The 25287-nt window shown below is 47.4% G+C and overlaps 1 protein-coding gene across 7 annotated transcripts in view; it reads right to left on the bottom strand.

The window, feature by feature from the left end:
* Window positions 1–25287, bottom strand: part of ndst1b (N-deacetylase/N-sulfotransferase (heparan glucosaminyl) 1b) — a 117864-nt gene that overhangs the window by 19204 nt on the left and 73373 nt on the right. For 6 of the 7 annotated variants that reach the window (XM_055642823.1, XM_055642826.1, XM_055642830.1 and 3 more), the window contains 5 exons: window positions 15959–17271; window positions 12246–12333; window positions 10195–10349; window positions 5524–5709; window positions 1898–2026 (listed from right to left, as the gene is read on the bottom strand). In XM_055642823.1, coding sequence (XP_055498798.1) covers window positions 1898–2026; window positions 5524–5709; window positions 10195–10349; window positions 12246–12333; window positions 15959–16954 — 1554 coding nt within the window. In that variant the 5' untranslated portion in view covers window positions 16955–17271. Of the gene's footprint in view, window positions 1–1897; window positions 2027–5523; window positions 5710–10194; window positions 10350–12245; window positions 12334–15958; window positions 17272–18773; window positions 18845–25287 lie in introns of all 7 variants that reach the window. The other variant, XM_055642824.1, reaches the window with a different exon arrangement.

The raw sequence follows: 25287 nt of genomic DNA, 5'->3' as shown, positions 1-25287 counted from the left end.
TCTGTGTGTCTACCCGATCTATTCCTCTCATGATCTTGTTTAAGACAACCCCTCATCCTCTTGCATGTACAGTGAAAAGTATTTTTGTTCCACAGTGTACAGATACAGGATAAAGGGAATAAATATTAGTGCAAGATAAAATCCAGTCAAGTCCGATTAAAGATAGTTCAACGGTTTCAGAAAAGGTAGATGAGAGGACAGGACCGCTCGCCAGTTGGTGATGGGATGGTTCATTTGTCTGATAACAGCTGGGACTGAACTGTCCCTGAATCTGGAGGTGTGAGTTTTCACACTTCTGTACCACTTGCCTGATGGGAGAAGGGAGAAGCTAAAACTAAAGATAACACATGATCGATGGTTGTCGTGGACTCGGTGGGCCAAAGGGCCTGTTTCCATGCCATCTCTAAACTAAACTCTCTGTCTGTGGGAGCACAGTCGCTACCTCACATCACCAGAGTCTCGCATTTGATCCTCACCACAGCTAGTTTAGTTCAGAGCTACAGCACGGAAACAAGCCCTTCGGCCCACCAGGTCCACACCGACCAGCGATCCCCGCACATTAACACTACCCTACACACTAGGGACATTTATATGTTTACGCCAAGCCAATTAATTTACAAACCTGTACGTCTAGAGTGGGAGGAAATCGAAGATCTCGGAGAAAACCCATGCAGGTCACTGGGAGAACGTACAAACTCCGTACAGGCAAGCACCCGGAATCAGGATCGAACCCGGGTCTCTGTTGTTGTAAGGCAGTAACTACTGCCACTCAATGGTGCTGCCAGCTGCTGTCTGTACGGAGGTGGCTCGTTCTCCCTGTGACCCCATGGGTTTTCTCCAGGTCCTCCGGTTTCCTCCCACCTCCAAAGATATGCAGGTTTGTAGGTTAATTGGCTTCTGTAAATTGTAAATTGGCCCTAGTGCGCAGGATAGTGCTGGTGCATGGGGAGATTGCTGGTCGGCACAGAGTAGGTGGGCCGAAGGGCCTATTTCCTCGCTGTATCTCTAAAGTCTAAAGTCCACTCCTATCAAACCCAGAGATAGACACAAAGTATTGGAGAAGCTCAGTGGGTCAGGCAGCATCTTTGGAGAACATGTATAGGCGACGGTTCAGGCCGGGACCATGCCAAAGGGCCATCTGCACAAGGCAGAGGCTTTAAACCTCCCCTCCCCGGGAACAGTAATTACTTCCCTCTCTCTGCGTCTCTTCCATCCGCAGCAAGGTTTTGGCATGAGGCATCCTGGCTGGTTTTCCATCTGTGGCAGGGAGAAGGTGTGAACCACCGCCTGCCAAAGTATTACCGCTAAATCGTGAAAATAAACATCCCAATCTGCTGCTGGGACACACTGTGATGGCAACTATTGGTGTCTTCGATACTCAGCAACTCTCTCCTGCTGCTAAACTATCAATCCACATGTCTATTTTCTATTTATTTAGTAGATAATTTTAACTTCTGTCAGCTTGACTGATATAAAGATGTTGCCTGGAAACAGGCCCTGCGGCCCACCAGGTCGACATAGACCAACCATCATGAAGAAAAGTCCCAAACTGAAATGTCACATCCTTTTTCTCCAGAGATGCCGCCTAACCTGCTGAATAGCATTTCTGTCTCTTTGGTATAAACCAGTATCTGCAGTTCCTTTCCAAACATGCGTTTTCTTTAGTTTTAGTTTATAGATGCAGCAGGGAAACAGGTCCATCCGCCCACCATGTCCACACTAGCTACCCATCACCTGTTCACATTAATCCCACGTTCTCATCCCCTCCCTACACACCCTCCCAGGGGCAACATTTGACAGAGGCCAATAAACGTACAAACCCGCCCGTCTTTTGGAAACGGGGGAAACCAAGGCGGTCACAGGGAGAACGTGCAAACTCCACACAGCAAGTACTCACGGGATTGAGGAGGACGGTGAGGAATAGCTCTCCACCGTTGATGATCTTGTCCAGCTCCTTTGGTCCTCCAGGGTACTCGTTGTAGAATATAGTGTGCGTGAAAAGACCGCAAGTTTGACGGGGCAGAACCTGTACAAAGGAACAGAGACTGAGAATAGCAAATAGTCACAGAGGCATGCAGCACGAAAACAGGCCCTTCAGTCCAACGTGTCCATGCTGATCAAAATGCCCCATCTACACTAGTCGCACCTGCCTGTGTTTGGCCCATAGCCCTCTAAACCTTTCCTATGGCGGCAGGGTGGCATGGTGGTATGGCTGTTACCTCACAGCGCCAGAGTCCCGGGTTCGATCCTGACCATGGGTTCTATCTGTATGGAATTTGCATGTTCTCCCTGTGACCGCGTGGGTTTCCTCTGGGTGAGTTTGAGTTTAATTTATTGTCATGTATACCAAGGACACTGAAAAGCTTTTGTTACATACTATCTAGTTAGCGGAAAGACAACACATGACTATAATCGAGCCATCACTGTGTACAAATACAGGATAAATGGAATAACGCGAATAATATTTAGTGCAAGGTAAAGCCTGTAAGGCTCGATCAAAGATAGTCTGAGCGTCTCCAATGAGGTAGATAGTGCTTTAGGACTGTCGTCTCTAGTTGTTGGTAGGATGGTTCCCTCCCATGTTCCAAAGACATACAGGTTTGTAAGTTAATTGTTTTCTGTAAATTGCCTCTAGACTGTAGTATAAATCTAGCGTATGGGTGATTGGTGGTCAGCGTGGGGGCCTGTTTCCCTGCTGCATCTCTCAACTAAACTATCCATGTATCTGTCCAAATGTCTTTTAAATGTTGTTATAGTCCCTGCCTCAATTACCTCCTCTGGCAGCTCGTTCCATACACCCACCTCCCTCTGAGTGAAAACATCGTCCCTCAGGTTCCTATTAAATCTTTCCCCCCTCATCTTAAACCTATGTCCTCTGGTTCTCGATTCCCCATCCCTGGGTAAGAATATATGTGCGTCTATCCGATCTATTCCTAGATCTAGACGATTTTCATGACATCTTTGATTATGTTGGCTGCTTTCCCAAGTGTAGATGGTGGGGAGTCTGGTCTGTGCAAAGGACTGAGCTACATCTACAGCTCTCTGCAATTTCTTGCCATCTTGGGCAGAGCTGTTCCCAAACCAAGGTGTAATGCAAGCTGACAGTACATTTGGAGAGCTACCTGCGGAGGTTGCACTGGCAGCAAAGGTTGGCAGTAAGCTGCAAAGTCGTACTGTGAGGATTACCGCAGGATATTGCACCCCAAAAATCACAGCCTCAGGGGATTGTTAATCCCTTCAGTGAAAGTATAACTAAAAATAAATGTTCAGAGCCGACTCTGATCCAGTGGAACAGCGGAGGTAAAGATGGTGAGGTTGGGGTGTGTTGCGAATCTCAGGACCGGAACAACCAGTTCTTGTATTGTAGACAAAATGGTGCCAATCACATATCATATTCAGCATGGAAACAGGTCCTTCTGCCCACTGAGTCTACGCCGATCAGCGATCACCCGTTCACACTAGTTCTATGTTATCCTAATTTCTCATTCGCTCCCTACACACTGGGGGCAATTTACAGCAGCCAGTTAACCTACACAACCCACACGTCTTAGGCACGTGGATGAAACTGGAGCACTCGGAGGAAACCCACGCGGTCAAAGGGAGAATGTACAAACTTCACGCACAGACAGGGCCTGAGGTCTGGATCAAAGCCGGGTCTCTGGTCTGCTGCTGCGCAACTGTGCCACCCTGATCAATTATTTTCTATCAATAAACCCCTCTTTTCCATCAAATAGAGAACAGTACAGCAGAGGATCAAGCCCTTCTGCCCACAATGAACAAGTCAAACATGATGCCAAGTTATGCAAATCTTTTCTGCCTGCACAGGATGCATATCCCTCCATTCCCTGCTTATCCATGTGCCTATCTAAAAGCCTGTTAAACTCCACCATTGTTTCTGCCCCCGCCACCACCCCTGGCAGTGTGCTCCAGAACCCCCCCCCCCCCCCCAACTGTGTAAGAAACTGCTCCTCACACATCTCCTTTAAACTTTGTCCCTCGCTCCTTAAAGCTATGCCCTCTAGCCTTATGACATCTGCACCCTGGGGAACAAAGGTTCGACTGTCTACCCTAACTAAGCCTCTCATATATGTTTCTATCAGGTCTCCCCTCAGCCTCTGACATTCCAGAGAAAATAATCTAAGTTTATCCAACAGTTTCCCTCTTATAGACAATAGACAATAGACAATAGATGCAGGAGTAGGCCATTCGGCCCTTCGAGCCAGCACCGCCATTCAATGTGATCACGGCTGATCATCACCAATCAGTACCCCCGTTCCTGCCTTCTCCCCTTCTCCCCTAATCTAGGCAGCATTCAGGTGAACGTCTTCTGCCTCTCCAAAGCCTCCACATCCTTCCTGTAACGGAGCCACCAGAACTGCACGCAATACTCCAAATACGGCCTGACCAAAAGCTTATAAAACTGCATTATGACTTCATGATACTCAATGTCCCGACCAATGAAGGTAGTTCAATTGCCAAGTCTTCACCAACTCTCTCAATCTATTTGCAGAGTCCAAAGATTGTTGGAGTAACTCAGTGAACCAAGCGGCATCTCTGGAGAACAGAAGAAGGGTCCAAACACGAAATGTTACCTATTTCTTTTCACCAGAGATGTTGCCTGGCCAGCATTTTGTGTCTGTCATCAAGTCCCTGTTTCTACTTGTGTTGTATGGCAAAGAAATCCCACCTTCTCCTCCTTGCTATAAGTTTAGTTGAATTTGAGTTTAGTTTACAGATATGACATGGAAACAGGTCCTTCGGCCCACCGAGTCCACGCCGGCCATCGATCGCCCGTTCACACAAGTTCTATGTTATCCCACTTTCTCATCCACCATCGTACGCACTAGGTGCAATTTACAGAGGGCCAATTAACGTACAAACCCGCACGTCTTTGGGATATGGGAGGAAACTGAAGCACCTGGAGGAAACCCACATGGTCACAGGGAGATCGTGCAAACTCCACACACACAAACACACAGACATCACCCAAGGTCAGGATCGAACCCGAGTGCTGTCAGGCAGCAATTTCTCCAAAGTAGCTTTAAACATAGATGGAGTCAATGGTGGGTATCTAGCCTGAAACCATTGCCCATATTACAATTTTTATTAATGGGCCTCTAGTATTTGTAATTCAATAATTAACTTGAAGCTCACTAAAAAGGCGGCACAGTGGCGCAGCAGTAGAGTTGCTGTCTAACAGTGCCAGAGACCTGGGTTTGGGTGACCTCGTGGTCCGGTTTCCTCCCATACTCGAAAGACAGTTACTTGACTTTGGGAAAAGTTGTAAATTATCCCTAGTGTGCAGGACAGTGCTGGTGCACGGGGTGATCGCTGGTTGGCACAGACCTGGTGGGCCGAATGGCCTGTTTCCACGCTTCATCTCTAAATTCTAAAGCTCTACCGTGGTGCCACTGTGTTTCAAAGTGCAGGTAAATCCTGCCCGTCCCTGTACCGAGCTATGACACCGCTGCTGTCACAGAGGGCGGAGCGGCTCGCGGTTGGGTGGGTCTGAACCCGACCTACCATGATGCCGTGGTGCTTGAACCCCCGTCGGAAGCGTGCCGGCTTCAGGTGCGGGTATTCCTCAGTGCTTGTCACCTTCATGCCCCAGACCAGCTTCCAGGCTTCATACAGCTGCATGTGTACAGGGTAGACTCCAGAATGGTGGGGAGCTACCGCATAGCCCATATCCGTGGGGATTCCATGCTCCTGCAAGAGACAAAGAGCGAGCCCGTCATTTTAGTTTAGCTTAGACACAAAGCACAGACACCGGTCAATCACGAACCCGACTAACACTAACACTAACACTATCCTGCACACACTGGGAAATAATTCACAATTATAACAAGCCAATTAGCCCAAAAACCTGTACGTCTTTGGGGTGTGGGAGGAAACCGGAGCACCCGGAGAAAACCCACGCAGGTCAAGGGGAGAACGTACAAACTCCGTACAGGCAGCACCCGTAGTCAGGTTCAAACCCGTGTATCTGGCGCAGTGTGGCAGCAACTCTACCTCTACCTCCCCGTTGGATTGCAACCTTGTCGTGGTCGGGGAGCTTGTGTGTCTCAGTGACCCCTCGAGCAATGCCAGCGGGAGATTCGTCTCCTGTTAGGGTCTCCCATGCTGGACAGGTCGAAGGGTAGAGGCGAGACGAAGAGCGATCGACTGGTCCTCCAGGTAGGAGGTTGAGCACAGGGCTAACAACCCTGTCTCGTAAAACAAATATGTTACGGAAACAGCAACTGAAGGAATCAACACTACTGAATGGAGGACCTTCGTTGCTGCCCTACAGGCCAGAAGGAATAATAGGCAGTAAGTAAGTAAGCCTACCTCTGCGCCACCGTGCGCCCATTTGTAATCTTAGTTTAGTTTCATACGTTAATAAATTATAGGAGCAGAATTAAGCCATTTGGTACATCAAGTCTACTCCGCCATTCAATCATGGCTGATCTATCTTTTCCTCTCAGTTTAATGTGGATAAATATGAGGTTCTCCATTTTGGTAGCAAGAACAGGAAGGCAGATTATTATCTAAATGGTGTCAAGTTGGGAAAAGGGGAAGTACAAAGGGATCTGGGGGTCCTTGTTCATCAGTCAATGAAAGTAAGCATGCAAGTACAGCACGCAGTGAAGAAAGCTAATGGCATGTTGGCCTTCATAACAAGAGGAGTTGAGTAGAGGAGCAAAGAGGTCCTTCTGCAGTTGTACAGGGCACTAGTGAGACCACACCTGGAGTATTGTGTGCAGTTTTGGTCTCCAAATTTGAGGAAGGACATTCTTGCTATTGAGGAAGTGCAGCGTAGGTTCACAAGGTTAATTCCCGGGATGGCGGAACTGTCAAATGCTGAGAGAATGGAGTGGCTGGGCTAGTATACTCTGGAATTTAGAATGATGAGAGGGGATCTTATTGAAACATATAAGATTATTAAGGGTTTGGACACGCTAGAGGCAGGAAACATGTTCCCAATGTTGGGGGAGTCCAGAACCAGGGTCCACAGTTTATGAATAAGGCCACGGAGATTGTTTCACACAGAGAGTTGTGAGTCTGTGGAATTCTCTGTCTCAGAGGGCGGTGGAGGCCGGTTCTCTGGATACTTTCAAGACAGAGCTAGATAGGGCTCTTATAGATAGTGGAGTCAGGGGATATGGGGAGAAGGCAGGAACGGGGTACTGATTGGGGATGATCAGCCAAGATCACATTGAATGGTGGTGCTGGCTCGAAGGGGCGAATGGCCTACTCCTGCACCTATTGTCTATTGTCATTCTCCTGCCTTCTCCCTATAACCTTTGATGCCCGTACTAAGCAAGAACCCATCAATCTCTGCATTAAAAATACCCAATGAACTAGCCTCTACAGGCATCTGTGGCGTTAGTGGCAGAAGGTAGTGGGTACCTGGAAGATACGATAGTGGTATTTTAAGAGGCTTTTAGACATGCACATGGATCAGCAGAGAATGGAGGGATGTGGATCACGTGCAGGCAGAGGAGATTAGTTTAATTAAGGCATTATGTTCAGTGGACTGTGGGCCAAAGGCCATGTTCCTCTGCTCTACTTTTCTACATTCTATGTATGCGCAGGCATGGGAGATTATGGTCATGGTCAGCACAGAATTGTGGGCAGAATGGCCTGTTCCTATGCTGTACTGTTCGATGTTCTATGTTCTATGTATGAGCAGGCAGAAGAGAACAACTTGATATCATGTTCGGCAAATACATTGTTGGTCAAAGAGCCTATTCCTATGCTGAAGAATGGTCCCGACCCAAAATGTTGCCTATCCATGTTCTCCAGAGATGCTGCCTCACCCTTTAGACTTTACTATAGAGACACAGCATGGAAACAGGCCCTTCGTCCCACTGAGTCTGCGGCGACTATCGATCACCCTGTATACTAGCACTAACCTGCACACTGGGAACAATTAAGAATTTACAGAAGCCAATTAACCTACAAACTGCACATCTTTGGAGTGTGGGAGGAAACGGGAGCACCTGGAGATAAATCACGGGTTCACAGGGATAACGTACAAACTCTGTACAGACAGCACCCAAGGTCAGGATCGATCCCCTAGGTCTCTGGCGCTGTAAGGCTGCAGCTCTACCGCTGCGCCACTGTGCTGCTGAGACCACACCTGGAGTATTGCGTACAGTTTTGGTCTCCTAACCTGAGGAAAGACATTCTTGCCATAGAGGGAGTACAGAGAAGGTTCACCAGACTGATTTCTGGGATGGTAGGACTTTCATATGAAGAAAGACTGGATAGACTCGGTTTGTACTCGCTAGAATTTAGAAGATTGAGGGGGGATCTTATAGAAACTTACAAAATTCTTAAGGGGTTGGACAGGCTAGATGCAGGAAGATTGTTCCCGATTTTGGGGAAGTTCAGAACAAGGGGTCACAGTTTAAGGATAAGGGAGAAATCTTTTAGGACCGAGATGAGGAAAACATTTTTCACACAGAGAGTGGTGAATCTCTGGAATTCTCTGCCACAGAAGGTAGTTGAGGCCAGTTCATTGGCTATATTTAAGAGGGAGTTAGATGTGGCCCTTGTGGCTAAAGGGATCAGGGGGTATGGAGAGAAGGCAGGTACAGGATACTGAGTTGGATGATCAGCCATGATCATATTGAAAGGCGGTGCAGGCTCGAAGGGCCGAATGGCCTACTCCTGCACCTATTTTCTATGTTTCTATGTTTCTATGCTACTCCAGCACTATGTGACCTGTGCTGTACTGTTCTAGCCTTCCCAAGTAGTAAGGTCTCTCCCTATAGCACGTATGTGTCACACAATAGTTTATAAATACTTCGCCAGTGCAACGTGACTGTTCCCACAATGGGCTCTTTCAGAGAATCTTTCACAATGACAACCACAGTTACCCGACACCGCACTCTCCCCATCTTAGCATCACTGCTTTAGAAAGAAGCTCCTCAGAGTTCAGGGAAACAGTCTGTGACGGGAACAAGGGAAGAGGTAGGCCAGAGGCCAGAGGGCCTGAGTGAATACTTGAGGGGATTCTGCATCTATTATCAGCATTCAAGCAGCAAGGGCAATAACGAACACTGCAGGGAATACCGACCAGGCTGCTGCTTTTTAGATACGATCGTGCAGGTCCACCACCGATTCTCCGGCCTCCTTGATTCCAGAGCCTTGCCGTGTTATCCGATCGGCCGGCTGTGGAAGTCCCCATGAGGTTGAGATCGGCCACCTCACCCGAATAAAGGGAATAACGTTTAGTGCAAGCTAAAGTCTAGTAAAGTCCGATTAAAGAGAGTCCAAGGGGTTCCAATGAGGTAGATAGGAGGTCAGGACCGCTCTCCAGTTGGGACAGTGATAGGACTGTTCAGTTGCTTGATAACAGCTGGGAAGAAACTGTCCCAGACACAGAGAGTTGTGTGTCTGTGGAATTCTCTGCCTCAGAGGGTGGTGGAGGCCGGTTCTCTGGATACTTACTAGATAGAGCTCTTACAGATAACGGAGTCAGGGGATATGGGGAGAAGGCAGGAACGGGGTACTGATTGGGGATGATCAGCCATGATCACATTGAATGGCGGTGCTGGCTCGAAGGGCCGAATGGCCTACTCCTACACCTATTGTCTATTGTCCCCGAATCTGGAGCTATGCAGACACTCCAGCACTTTGTGCTTTCTTTGGTAAACTAGCATCTGCACTTCCTGGTGTCTTCCTTCCTCTGGCTTCAAATTTCGCATCTCTTTTCTCCTTATCTCTTTTTATCTTGTCATCTCTGGCCTTGTCCAACCATCTGCCTATCATACCATTCTCCCCTCTATCTCCACCTATCACCCGTAGAAACAAGGAACTGCAGATGCTGGTTAACAAAAACAAAATACACTAAGTGCTGGAGTAACTCAGCCGGTCAAGAGGAGGAATTTCTTAGGTTAGAGTGGGTGGTGAATCTGTGGAATTCTTCACCACAGAAGGCTGTGGAGGCAAAGTCAGTGTATATATTTAAGGCAGAGATAGATAGATAGATTCTTGATTAGTATGGGTGTCTGAGGTTATGGGGAGAAGGCAGGAGAATGGGGTCAGGAGGGAGAGATCGATCAGCCATGATTGAATGGCAGAGGAGACTTGATGGGTCTAATTTTACTCCTGTCACTTATGATCCTATGATCCTACGAAGAGGAAGTGAACAGGGTGAGACTGGTCCTTGATTATGATGGTGGCCTTGCCGTTTGTACTCACCACTGCAAACTGCTTGTTGAGGAGCATTTGCTCGACGAGGACTGACTGGTTGTGGAAGAGGTGAGGTTGCATGTGGCTCCACATGTGGGGGAACCACCAAAACTCCTTCATGTTGGACAGGAGCAGATTGTCCCCTTTGTCCTCCTCATCAGTCCCTGGAGAACAGGAGGGCAACTCACGATTAGCAACATTCCTGGCTAGACGTACACTATTCAATGCTCAACAACATTTAACTGCATGTAAAAAACATTTAGGCAGGCACACGCACAGGAGCGGTTTAGAGGGATATGGCCCAGGCAGGTGGGAGTAACGTAGATGGGGCATCTTGGGTGGCATGGATGAGTTGGGCCAAAGGGCCTGGGCCCATGCTGTATGACTCTATGACACAGGGAACTGCAGGGTGCTGGTTTACAAACAAAGATACCAAGTGCTGGAGTATCTCAGCGGGTCAGACAGAATCTCTGGAGAATAGGGATAGGTGATGTTTTGGGTCAGGACTTTTCTTCAGACGGGTGGAGGTGGGTGGGGAGGGGACAACTGGAAGAGAGGAGGGAAAGAATAATGCCTGGTAAGTGATAGGTGGGGCCTGAAGAAGGGTCAAAACCCAAAATGTCACCAATCCTTGTTCTCCACAGATGCTGCCTGACCTGCTGAGTTACTCCAGCACTTTGTGTCTTTTGTTTTTCTAAACCAGCATCTGCAGTTCCCCCTTTCTACAAGCACATCTCCAAGTTTGCGGATGACACAAAGCTGGGTGGCAGAGCTGCAACGAGGATGCTATTAGGCTGCAGGGTGACTTGGACAGGTTGGGTGAATGGGCAGATGCATGGCAGATGCAGTATAATGATGATAATTATGAAGTTAACCACTTTGGTGGCAAGAACAGGAAGGCAGATTATTATTTGAATGGTGTCAGATTAAGAAAAGGGAAGGTATAACGAGACCTAGGTGTGCTTATACATCAGTCACTGAAAGTAAGCATGCAGGTATAGCAGGCAGTGAAGAAAGCTAATGGCATGTTGGCTTTCATTGCGAGAGGATTTGAGTTTAGGAGCAAGGAGGTCCTACTGCAGTTGTACAGGGGCCTGCTGAGACCGCACTTGGGAGTATTGTGTGCAATTTTGGTCTCCTAATTTGAGGAAGGACATTATGGCTATTGAGGAGTGCAGCGTAGTTAATTCCCGGGATGGCGGGACTGTCATATGATGAAAGAATGGGTCGACTGGGCTTGCATTCACTGGAATTTAGAAGGATGAGAGGGGATCTAGAAATATATAAAATTCTTAAAGGATTGGACAGGCTAGATGCAGGAAAAATGTTCCCAATGTTGGGGGAAGTCCAGAACCATGGGTCACAGTTTAAGAATAAGGGGTAGGCCATTTAGGACTGAGATGAGGAAAAGATATTTCACCCACTACAAGAGCAACTTTTTCACACTGAGTGGTGGGTGTATGGAATGAGCTGCCAGAGGAGGTAGTTGAGGCAAGTACTATAACAACATTTAAAAGACATTTGGACAGGTACATGAGTAGGAAAGGTTTAGCGGGATAGTGCAATGTGCTGGAGTAACTCAGCGATCTGGCAGCATCTCTGGAAAAAAAAGATGGGTAACGTCGCGGGTCAGGACCGTTCAGGTGAACTGGAGGTGAGAAAAGACCAGGACAAATCAAAGCCGGCCGCCAATTACCTCAAGCAGGGTGGTGCCCTGCGAGGCCCATTGTTGGCTAGGGAAGTATGATTTCAAGAGGGATACAATAGTGGAGAATAGTGGTTAAACGACTAGGGTGGAGAAAGGGGCAAGGAAGGGTTTGAGGCGGTGGTAAGGGAGGGGAGTGAAGGTAGAAGTTGCTTAAAATTAGAGAATTCACCGTAGAGGGATATGGGCCAAACACAGACAGATGGGACTAGTGTGGATGGGGCATCTTGGTCAGCATGGACAATGTGGGCCAAGCGGCCTGTTTCCGTGCCTTATGACTCTATGACACTAGAGCTAGACAGTGAGAGACAGTCAAGGGCCGCAGCAACTAACGGAGCTTGACAGCAAAACCCACCGGTGTAGTAGAATTTTCCAGAGAATCCCAGGTTGAAAGTGAAGTTGGGAACATGAACCCGGAACTGATTCTGGGCTTCGAGCAACGCCTGTAAAGAATGCAGTTAATACGAGTCATTAACTCACATTAAATTCATGTTCATACATTATAGGGGCAGAATTAGGTCATTCGGCCCATGAAGTCTACTTCGCCATTCACTCATGGCTGATCTATCTTTCCCTCTCAACCCCATTCTCCTGCCTTCTCCTCATAACCCCTGACACCCTTAGTAATCAAGGCCCTGTCAATCACCATCTTAAAAATACCCAATGACTTGGCCTCCACAACCGTCTGTGGCAATGAATTCCACAGATTCACCACCCTTTGATGAAATAAATTCCCTCTGACCAAAGAATCTCCTTTCTAAAGGTAAGTTATTTTATTCTGAGGTAAGTTATTTTATTCTGAGGCTGTGCCCTCTGGTCCTAGACTCTCCCACTGGTGGAATAACAGTAATATCAATGGGTAAACATCGAAAAAGGTTGTGAGGCTATACCCTTCATCTACTTAATCACCCCATAATGAAAGCAGCTCCCGTCTTAGAACACAACTGCAGACTAGGTAGGTACATGGATAGGAAAGTATTAGAGGGATATGGGTCAAATGTGGGCAGGTGGGACTGGTGTCGATGGGGCACCTTGGTCAGCATGGGAAGGTTGGGCTGAAGGGCCCTAAAATTACCCTAAAGGGGGCACAGTGGCGCACAGCGAGAAGAGCCGCTGCCTCACAGCACCAGAGACCCAGGTTTGATCTAGGTGCTGCCTGTCTGTGTGGAGTTTTTACGTTCTCCCTGTGACCCCGTGCGTTTCCTCTGGAGGCTCCGGTTTCCTCCCACATCCCAAAGACATGCGGACATCGTAGGTTAATCGGCCCTCTGTAAATTGCCCCTTGTGTTTAAGGAGTGGATGAGAAAGTAAGATAACATAGAACTTGTGTGAACAGGTGATCAATGGCCAGTATGGACTCGGTGAGCTGAAGAACTGTATCCATGCTGTATCTTCCAATCAATCAAGTCATTATCAGTTCATTGGAGATGTTTTAAACCAGAGGAAGACAGATTTGCCACAATCCCACCACCAGTCACACCTTCCCATCCCACCACTTTCCATCTTCCCCAGAGACCGCTCCCTCCACAACTGCTAGGTTCACTCATCCCTTCCAACCTACCCCACCCTCATCTCATCTACTTTCCCCTGCAACCATAGGAGATGAAACACCTCCTCCCTCCCCTCCATCCAGGGACCACGACAGTCCTTCCAAGTGAGACAGTGGTTCACGCGCACGTCCTCTAGCCTCATCTACTGCGCCCTGTGTTCCTGATGAGGCCTCCTCTATATCGGCAAGACCAAGGATAGACTCGGCTACCGTTTCACCAAACACGTGCTCAATCTGCAATGGCCCGCCCGATCTCCCGGTGGCACCATTTTAACTCCCCTTCCCATTCCCACACTGACCTTTCTGTCCTGGGCCTCCTCCATTGCCAGAGTGAGGCCACACGTAAACTGGAGGAAGAGCACCTCTTCTCTTGTTCCGGTTGAGTAGTTTACAACCCAGTGGGATGAACATTAAATTTTCCAATTTTTGGTAACTAACCAACAATACCCCACACCCTTTTTTTCCTCATCTCTTCCCTTTGCCTCTCTGGATGCAACCCCCCACCCCCCATCCCCTTCCACCTATATTCCCTCCTCTGGCTTAACATATCACTCATCGATCCTTCTCTCGTGATCTCATACCTTTTGTCTTTTCATCTCTTGCCTTTGTCAAAGTCCATAAACCAAAACCTACCCTCACCATCACTTCTCTTGCAGCTTTCCCCCTTTCTCTTCTGTCGGAGACAAAGAGCTGGAGTAACTCAGCAGGTCAGGAAGATCTCTGGAGGACGTTGATTGGCGGGACCATTCTTCAGACTGGGTCTCAAGATGCAGAGCAGTGGACCTAATCTGAAGATTGGGACCCGACCCGAAACGTCACCTATCAATGTTCACCAGAGGTGCTGCCTGACCCGCTGAGTTATTCCAGAACTTTTTGTCTTTTATTTGTAAACCAGCATCTGGGATTCATTGTGCCTATTTTTCTGTATTGTAAATGTTCTCATTCTCACTCACACACTCATTCACAATCACTCACTCTCACTCCCACACTCACACTCTCATGCTGTCTCACACTCGCACAATCACTCACACACTCATTTTCACACTCACAATCACTTTCACACACTAACTCACACACTAACTCTTACATTCACTCTCACTCACTCTCACACACACTCACTCATTCTCACACACATGTTCTCTCACACACACACACACACACACTTTCTCTCACTCACACATTCACTTACGCACTCTCACTCATTACGCTCTCTCACTCACGCACTCTCACTCACACTCACTCTCGCAAGCTCACGCACTTACACAAACATAGCTACATTCACACTCAGACACATACACACTCCCTCTCTCTCTGCCTCCATCTTTCCACCCACATTCCAGCAGCTAGTATGTCCTCTGCTGGGACATGAGCTATGGCCACGTGTGATTGCAAGCCTCTGGCAGATTACAGCACAGAAAACCAGCTGGCAACAAGCCTCCAACCAAGCAAAAGGCTGTTTCCTGAAGACTAAATGTCTGGGCGTAGAGGCTAACATTCTGGGCTCAAACTGGAATCAAACCTCCCCTGAATTTCTCTGAGCTTATGGCTGAACTGATATTTCATGCTATTAAGGATTTTTTAATTTCTTTCTTTCAGAAATTACAAAAAGAATCGTTTAGCTTCACGCTGCCTTAGAAAATCAGTCGACATAATCAAAGACATGCCCCTGTCCTACCCCGGTCATTCCTTCTTCTCCCTGCTCCTGTTCGGCAGAAGGTACAGAAGCTTGCAAGTACGCACCACCAGACTCAGGAACAGCTTCTTCCCCTCTGTTATCAGGCTTCTGAACGGTCCTTCCATAAGCCACGGTACTGTCTGATTCACCTCCATCCCATTGTGTATGAATTTGTTTTTTTGAAAACAGAGGGACCTGGGGTGACCTGTTCATTCACTCCTCAAACCGACAAGACTCAAGGAACTGCAGGTGCTAGAATTTTGTTGGGACACAAAGTAATGGAGTAACTCAGCAGGACAAGCAACATCTCTGAAGGACATGGAGAGGTGATGTTTTGGGTTGTGCTCTACATCTTCAGATCCAGACTATGGGAGGACCTCATTGTAACTTACCGAATAGTGAAAGGCCTGGATAGAGTGGATGCGGAAAGGATGTTTCCACTAGTGGGAGAGTCTAGGACCAGAGGCCATGGCCTCAGAATAAAAGGACGTACCGTTAGAAAGATACGGAGGAATTTCTTTAGTCAGAGGGTGGTGAATCTGTGGAATTCATTGCCACAGACGCCTGTGGAGGCCAAGAATGGATATTTTTAAGGCAGAGATTAATAGATTCTTGATTAGTAAGGATGTCAGGGATCAGTCATGATTGAATGGTGGAGTAGACTTGATGGGCCGAATGGTTTAATTCTGCTCCTACAACTTATGAACTTATGAAGGGTCCCAAAACGTCACCCATCCATTCCCACCAGAAATGCCATCTGACCTGCTGAGTTACTCCAGCACTTTGTGTCCTTTCTTCCGAGATGTGTGTGACCTGCTGTTACTCCACCAAAACCAATGCTCACCTTCACGTCCTCCGCCTTCATCCTGGTGCCTTCCTTCCCGACGAAGATGTCGTCGATATCCACCAGAAGGTACCTGTCCAAGGACAGGGACAATCGCTTGCCCGTCAGGAAGGAGACGGCGTCTACGAAGACCAGCTTGTGGAGCCAGAAGTTCATGTTGTTTCCGAAGAGGACTCGCTGGATGCCGTCGTGGAGCCCCAGGTCCTGGACCGCCGTGGTATGGAGGGCAGCATCCACCTCCATGTGGGGGATCTTCTCCGCCGACTTGGTCTTGGCCAGCAACACCGGCTCATAGGTCGAATGGTTGGACTGGAAGACCGTCCAGTCATCACCTGGGAGGAAGCCCTTCTCCATCTCCTTGGCTTTGGTGATGTAAAGCAGTGGAGACCTTGGGTTGATGCTACAGTCTTTGAGGCCAAGGTTGGAATGGAGATAGAGTGGGAAACCCTTGAGCTGGGCGCTCAGCAAACTATTCTCGTTGGCCTTGAAGAAGCCAATGATGCCAACGCTGTACTCAATGCAATACTTGTCCAATAGTTCTCTGTTCCAAGCATCTAAATTCACGTACTTTAATATGTTTTCATACACAATAAGGATGAAGCGACCCCTGTCCCCATCTGTCAAGGTGGGCATGTCCCCCTTTCCGGGGGCGATCTCAGTGTGGTACTTAAAGCGGCTGGACTCCAGAATGGCCACGATTTCCTGGCCCAGTTGAGTGTACATGCTCTCGACGAAGACCAGCACCACGGGGTCCGTGCGGGAAGAGTCGACCCGCTTGGAGGCTTTGGTGGGGAGCAGCCTGGAAGGGGTGACCCTGGAATTGTCACAGTCCGAGACCTGGAGGTCGCTGGAGGGCTCCGTCTCCTGCCTGGTGCCCACGTACAGGAAGTAGCCCGAGATAAACACCGTGGCCATACAGAAGGCAAAGAGAAGCAGGAGAACTCCTTGCAGAGTGAGCTGTCGAAAGACCCGGTGGAAACGGCTCAACAAATTCATGCTTTACCCACGCACGCAACGCCCTTCCCTTGGGTTTTCAGCCCGACAGCTTATCTTCCGACGGGAATGGCGATCTCCCCTCTTGACCTTGCTTGGGTTTCATGTCACCATCGCAAACCATCGGTGGCCATAAAAACCGGGAGCGCAAAGGTGCTCAGACGTCCCAGGATCGGCGGCGCGTTGGCGACTGGTTCTCATGCCCGTCCGTGAGGCGGCCCATGGGTGGGCGAGCGTGGCCGAGCATGGGCGAACGTGGGTGAGTTGCCGGCCCGACCATCAACCAGAACGATCACCACTCGGACAAACACCAGAGCATCCTGCAATGAGCAGAGGCAACAATCAGTGGGTGATCCAGCAACGCACTTCACTTAAGTTGCAGCACCGCGGGGCACTGCAGTGGGCAATTCATTCAACCACTACATTAAACTATTTAATTCATTGAATGGGTCAAGCAAATCATTAATTTGAGCTGTTATCAGGCAACTGAGCTGTCCTATCACCAACTAGAGAGCAGTCCTGACCAACATCTTCCTCATTGGAGACCCTCGGAATATCTTTAATTGGATTTTACTGGACTTGTTTACCTAGATTTTCAGAAGGCCTTTGATAAGTTGCTGCACGTGTGGCTGCTAAAGAAGATGAGAGCCCATGGTATTAGAGGGAAGATAGTAGCATGGATAGCAGGCTGGCTGGATGGCAGAAGGCAAAAAGTGGCAATAAAGGGGGCTTTTTCTGGTCGGCTGCCAGTGACTAGCGGTGTTTCACAGAAGTCAGTGCGAGGGCCGCTACTCTTCACATTGTATACCAATGATTTGGATGAGGGGATTGAAGGCTTTGTGGCCCAGTTTGCAGATGATATGAAAATAGGTGGAGGGGCAAGTAGTGTTGAGGATGCAGGGATTCTGCAGAAGGACTTGGACAGGTTGGGAGAGTAGACAAAGAAGTGGCAGATGGAATACAGCATTACAAAGTGTGTAGTCATGCACATTGGTAGTAGGAATAAAGGTATAGTCTAATTTCTAAATGTGTAGTATATTTAAAAATCGGAGATGCAAAGGGACTTGGGAAGACTGGTGCAGAATTTTCATACGGTTAATTTCAAGTTGAGTCTGTAGTAGGGAAGGCAAATGCAATGTTAGCATTTATTTCGAGAGGACTGGAATATAAAAACAGGAATGTAATGGTGAGGCTTTATCAGGCATTGGTCAGACCATATTTGGAGTATTGGTGACAGTTTTGGGCCCCATATCTGATGTGCTGGCGTTGGAGAGGGTCCAGGGGTGGTTTACGAGAATGATCGCAGGGATCATTGCGTTAACGTATGATGAGCGTTGACGGCACTAGGCCTGTACTCTGTGGAGTTTAGAAGGATGAAGGGGTACCTCATTAAAACTTACCGAATAGTGAAAGGTCTGGATAGAGTGTATGTGGATAGGATGTTTCCACTAGTGGGGGAGTCTGGGGACAAGAGGGAACAGCCTCAGAATAAGCCTCAGGTGTGTCAGGGGATACGGGGAGAAGGCAGGAGAAAGGGGTTGCGAGGGAAAGATAGATCAGCCACGATTGAATGGCGGAGTACACTTGATGGGCGAATGGCCTAATTCTTCTCCTCTAACTGATGAACATAGTTTAATCTGATCTGCTTTGAGAACAGGCAAAACAAAGCTTTTCACTGTACCTCAGCAATGATAAATCTAAACCGAAACCTCAGATATTGAGCAAAAGACACAAAGTGCTGGTGTAACTCAGCGGGTTAAGCAGCATCTGTGGAGAACATGGCTAGGTGATGTTTCAGGTTGGAACCCTTCTTCAGACTCACCGTGTACACAAGTCTGAAGAAAGGTCTCAACACAAAACGTCACTTATCCATGTTCTCCAGAGATGCTGAAACTGTAGAAACAAAGAACAGCAAATGTTTAAGAAGGAACTGCAGATGCTGGAAAATCGAAGGTACACAAAAAAGCTGGAGAAACTCAGCGGGTGCAGCAGCATCTATGGAGCGAAGGAAACAGGCAACGTTACGGGCCGAAACCCTTCTTCAGTCTGAAGAAGGGTTTCGGCCCGAAACGTTGCCTATTTCCTTCGCTCCATAGATGCTGCTGCACCCGCTGAGTTTCTCCAGCTTTTTTGTGTAACAGCAAATGTTTGTTTATACCATAGATAGACACAAAGTGCTGGAGCAACTCAGTGGGTCAGGCAGGATCTCTGGAGCAAAAGGATGGTTGACATTTTGGGTCGGGACCTTTCTTCAGACAGGTCCCGATCTGAAAAGTCACCCATCCATCTTCTCCAGAAAATCTGTCTGACCCGCTGAGTTACTCCAGCACTTTGTGTCAATCTCCATAGATGCTGCCTGACCTGCTGCGTACTCCAGCACCTCGTGTCTTTTGCGAAAGAATACATTCGTGACCTTACTTGAAATATATTTTGTTCTTCCACGCTCAGAGTGAAGGCAAAATAAAAATGCAATAACCAAAACCCTCCAGAATGCTAATTAATCCATTAACATAAATCATGAATTCATGATTTATTCTGCAATTAATATTTGGCGCAAAGCTTCCAGCGTTTTCATACATCATTAGTTTTGCTGAGGGATATCTGTGGTTATAGGTAATTGGCATGATTTAATACTTTGCAAAAGAGTAAAAAATCTTTACTGTGCTTTACGATGCAGATGTGGGCATTGGAATCCTTTAAGAGTTGGGTGGGAACCCACGGGAAGGCTCGGTGGATCACGGTACTGGGAGGGAGCTGCTGGAGACATAGGAGGCGAGGAGCAAGGGGGGGTGGGAGGGTGAACTGGGGCAAAGCCTCCAGCACCTTCAAGGTCGGCTGCAGGAGACGACCCCAACACACAAAGATGGCCGGGCATTGATTCACAGGCCAAGCCGGTAAAGGTGACATAGGGTGGCCCTGGGGGCTTACCTGGATCAGGAGCTGCTCCAGTAGACCAGTACAGTGACAATCTTGCTATACTTTAGGCACAATCATACTAATATAAGAGTGTAAGCAGCAGAAAACACTGTGTCCGCACTCGTCGCCACATTTTAGGCCCCATTTTGCACCATCAAGTCCGAAATTTAAGAAACAATGTTATAGTCTTAACTTGGCCATAAATGGTGCTAAAAGATTAAAGCGAACCATGAAAGAAGGTGGAGCAGAAAATGTTTGTGGGCTGAGAAAAGGAACAATTCTTGAGCAAAAGGCAATGGGTGGGACTTATTTTGTTTACACACAGAGGGTGGTGGGGGCAGATAGGAAAGTGGCGTTTAAGAGGCGTTTAGATAGGCACGTGGGTATGGAGGATATGGATCCCGTGCAGGCAGAGATTAGTTTAGCTTAGCATCATGTTTAGCGCAGATAATATGGGCCAAAATGCCTGTTCACGTTCTGTACTGTTCTGTTCAACGCACCAATAAACAGAAGAACCACTTCTGTAAATGTAGGAGTGTACAATGCGCGGAATCTTATCCCACAGCATTTTGATTCCAGCACGGAACATTGGAATAACAATTAGAAGCAACTCCAATTTATCTCACAAAATCTCACAGGGAGAGAGCCAACAGTCCAGTCTGTTCCCTTCAAAAGAATGTGGGGGAGGGTTTAGTAGTAGGTTGCCTAAAATTGAAGAATTCGAACTACCGAAGACCCAACGGCCACATGCAGGGGAAGCCTGTAGCCACGAAGACCGGAGTGATGACGGGGAAGGACCGCTGGCGACGGTGGAGGTGAGGAGTGGGCCAGCAGCAGAGAGATCGGAGTAATGCCTCCAGCGCTTTCAAGGTCGGCTGCAGGAGGCGCCACCAGAGGCAGTCGGTAGAGGAGAGGGACATCGGGTCGGGGTTACCTAGATCAGGGGCACTCCAGGACTTCCAATACGTGGAAGTCCAATACTTCCCCTATGAGTCTGAAGAAGGGTTTTGGCCCCAAACGTTGCCTATCTCCTTCACTCCATAGGTGCTGCTGCACCCGCTGAGTTTCTCCAGCACTTTGGACTGTTTATTTAGTTTGAGGATACAGCGCGAAAACAGGCCCATCGGCCCACCGAGTCCATACCAACCAGCGATCCCCGCACATTAACACTATCCTACACACACTAGGGACTATTTACACTTGTACCAAGCCAATCCACCTACAAACCTGTATGTCTTTGGAGTGTGGGAGGAAACCGAAGTTCTCAGTGAAATCCCATGTAGTCACGGTGAGAATGTACAAACTCTGTACAAGCAGCACCCAAAGTCGGGATTGAACCCGGGTCTCAGATGCTGCAAGCGCTATGAGGCTGCAACTCTGCCGCTGCGCCACCGTGCCACCCCAACTGTGCCGTTTGTGTTTTCTGTTTTATCTTTATTTTTTTTAAATAGTGTCACATTTGTGGCGATTGTGCATTTTATGGTTGTACAAAAGAATTACACAATGCTGTGCATACGTGACAATAAAGAACCATTGAACCATCCCTTCAATATAACATGGCCATCAGAGACAACTGTAAAGCATCAAGGGTATGAATATTCCAAGGGTGCGCTGGTTCAATTATTTATTTGCCAGGAGATGGAGACAACATTGATGAGAACTTTATCAGCAAGCACAGGCCCAGCCTTTAATTTGTTCTACTGTAAATTCTCTCAAGGAAATAAAAGCTCTCGAGCCAGCTTTCAAACGTTGCATGACTCATCAGAATGTTATTCCCGCATTGCAATGACTTTATCTTAACTCCCCGGTGGATTGCGAAATTAATTCACTACCAAACTGATTGGGTCCTGAGGTTTAATAACAGTGTTCAAACCAATCCCTCGGTGCAATAAGGAGAGAGGCCAAGACACGAGGAACTGCAGATGTTAACAAGCTTCATCAGCTGCTGGTGCTGCCACATCTGGAGTATTGTGAGGAGTTGTGGGCCCCATATCTCAGGAAGGATGTGCTGGGATTGGAGAGGGTTCCGACGAGGTGTACGAGAACGATCCCGGGGATGATGATGAGCTTTTGATGACTCTGGGCCTGTGCAGGCTGGAGTTTCGAAGAGGATCTCTGGTTTTCTCCCACATCCCAAAGGTGTGTTGGTGCAACTGTGTGGGGAGTGGATGGGAAAGTGGGATAACCTAGAACTAGTGTAAACGGGTGAGTGATGGTCGGTGTGGTTTCAGTGGGCCAAATAGTTCTGTTTCATTGCAATTTACAGAGGCTCAATTAACCTACAAACCTACAACTGTGTTAAAGGAAACCGGAGTGAGTGAAACCCACATGGCGGCAGCGGAATACACAAACTCCACATAGACTCCAAGTTTCATTGCAATTTACAGCCGTAGGCCCTAATGCTCGCTGTGCTGTCTTAACAAACCTACATGTCTCTAGTTAAGACCATTAAATAGGAAACATAGAAATTAGGTGCAGGAGTAGGCCATTCGGCCCTGGAGGAAACCCATTCATGGATCACAGCTGATCATCCAATCACATCCCATACTCCACATCCCCTTAGCCACAAGGGCCACATCCAAGATCTTAGGATCGAACTGGCCCGGGACCCTCTGTGTGCCGAGATAAGGGAGCGGCTCTCATCCGGTTTTAAAGGATTTCCCCCTTATCCTTAAGCTCACTGTGCTGTCTTAACAAGCAATTTCCTGCATCTAGCTGTCTAAACACTAGAGTTTCTAAGACCCCCCTCATTACAGTGCTAGATAGACAAACCGATATCCAGACACTTCATATTTGAATTCAGGAATCAGTTTAATCAATAAGAATGTTTTCCTCAGATTATTAATGTTTCCATGTGTGGTCTCATGTGTACAACTGCAGTAACTGTCATACTGTAATGTCTATGTTGTCACTTGCTTTCGGAGCACCACCTGCAAACTTCGATGACTGGTGTATGACAACCAGGTCTCGTGATTACTTGGCCAATAAACTCATTCATTCATTCATTCACATAGGAGTAGAATAAGGCCATGTTAGCCCATCATTTACTCTGCCATTCGATCATCCTCACAGCTGATCTACTTTTCCCAAACTTAGATATTGCCCATTCCCTCATGCCTTCTCTATATAAACAGCTTTGACACCCCACTAGTACTAATGCAAGTGAAAAGGACCCGTTTATTAATCTTTGTTTTAAAAATCCACATCAATACTGATGACTTCGCCTAAGTTTGTACTTACAGTCTAGATAGACTAAAGAACATGTTTAATTCCATCCAATCGTCTCCATTAATGTTAAAGGTCATTCCTAACTTTCACTGTATGTCATGTTGTCACTTGCGGGCGGAGCACCAAGGCAAATTCCTTGTATGTGATTACTTGGCCAATAAACTTATTCATTGATTCATTCACATATGAGTAGAATAAGGCCATGTTTTCGTCCGTGCCATTCGACTCCAGTTTTCCCTCTTAACCCCATACTCCTCCAAACCTTTGACACCCTACAGGTTTATAATCTTTGTTTTAAAAATAATGACTTTGGCCATAAAAAAAAAATTACAAATTCCATGTTAAAGGTACTGTCTGTACGGAGTTTGTACGTTCTCCCTGTGACTGTGTGGGTTTTCTCCGGGTACTCCAGTTTCCTCCCATACTCCAAAGGCAGACAGGTTTATAAGTTTATTAGCTTTGGTAAAAATTACAAATTGATCCTACTGTGGAAGATAGTGCTAGTGTACGGAGTGATCACTGGTCAACGTGGGTCTGTTTCCACGCGGTATCTCTCAACTAAACTGCACGAAACTAAATGTCCACTTTATCGAGACCTTTCATTATCTGGAAGGTTCAAACTATAACCTACTAGATAATGAAAGGGTTTTTTTTAAAACGATAAAGCTTCCATCAATGGTGCACAGTTCCATGACATTTGGCGTTCCCTGCTAAAAGTGAGAGAATTGCATAAAGGAATGAATTAGCCTGAACGGGAACTGGAGAGGAAATGATGCTTTGAACAAGAATGCAGAGAAACCCCCTGTGCTCATCTACATATCCAACATTAACCGTTCACACTGCTTGGACAAACAGTGGGGATTTCTCAAAGCCAACGTAACCCTCGCATCCCCTCTCTCTATCTCTCTGTCCCGCGTCCACCCTAGTCACCCTACTATTTTCACTGTCGTCCTATTGAATTTCACTGTCTGTATAACTTTATCACCTTCCCCACAGCCAACAATAGACCATTGTGGGCTCCTTTCCTCGATCATGTTGCTTTTTGCATAACTTTCATCCACTTGTCCTATGTACCATCTATATCTCTCGTTTCCCTCTCCACTGACTCTCAGTCTGAAGAAGGGTGTTGAAACGTCACCTATTCCTTTTCTCTAGCGATGCTGCTTTACCCGCTGAGTTCCTCCAGCTTTTTTTAGTGTTTATCTTTGGTTTAAACCGGCAACTGGAGTTCCTTCCTACACTCCCTCCACACTTTCCATTCAGTGAACACTGAATTGGAACTTATCTACCTCGGAACAGCAAATGTCAACCATGCAATCTCTAATGTCACCACAAAGATTAGATTGTAAAGGTTAAAGGTAACAGAGGAAACAAGTAACAGATGTAACGAGATGGAGGAGTTAACGTTTCTTATAGAGTCATACATAGAGTCTTGTTTCCTTTGTTTCAACATAATCACAGACTTGTCCCTGTCCCACCCCGGTCATTCCTTCTTCTCCCCGTTCCTGTCCGGCAGAAGGTACAGAAGCTTGAATGTGCGCACCACCAGACTCAGGAACAGTTTCTTCCCCTCTGTTATCGGGCTGCTGAACGGTCCTTCCATAAGCTAGGATACTGTCTGATTCACCTCTACTCAATTGCGGACATTGGACTTTGTCTCTGGAACTGATGCGCTACAACGCTGAGAATTATATTCTGCACTCTGTATCTTCCCCTTTGCTTTACCTATTGGCATACAGCATAGAGAGAGATCCTTCAGCCCAACTTGCCCATTCCAGACTACTGCACAACTTGCTCCTTCTACACTAGGCCCACTTGCCTACATTTGGCCCAAATCCCTCAAAATGTTTCCTATCCGTGTACCTGTCCAAGTGTCTTTTAAATGTTGTTATAGTACCTGCCTCAACGACTTCCTTTGGCCGCTCATTCCATATAACCACCCACCCTCTGTGTGAAAACGTTGTCCCTCAAGTTCCTATTAAATCTTTCCCCTCTCACCTTATACGTAAATCCTCTGATGGACACCTCCAGATTCAGGGACGGTTTTTTACCAGCTGTTATAAGGCAACAAAACCACCCCATCATCAAGTATAGAGCGCTCCTGACCTACCAACTACCTCAGTGGAGACCGTTGAAGTATCTTTACAGGACTTTATGTTGCACTAAACATTATACCCTTCATCCTGTATCTG

The sequence above is a fragment of the Leucoraja erinacea genome, chromosome 11 (genome assembly GCF_028641065.1).
Source record: "Leucoraja erinacea ecotype New England chromosome 11, Leri_hhj_1, whole genome shotgun sequence".
NCBI classification, from domain to species: Eukaryota; Metazoa; Chordata; class Chondrichthyes; order Rajiformes; family Rajidae; genus Leucoraja; species Leucoraja erinaceus.
The sequence above is the reverse complement of the archived record's forward strand: the minus strand, read 5'-3'. Positions and strand labels throughout refer to the sequence as shown.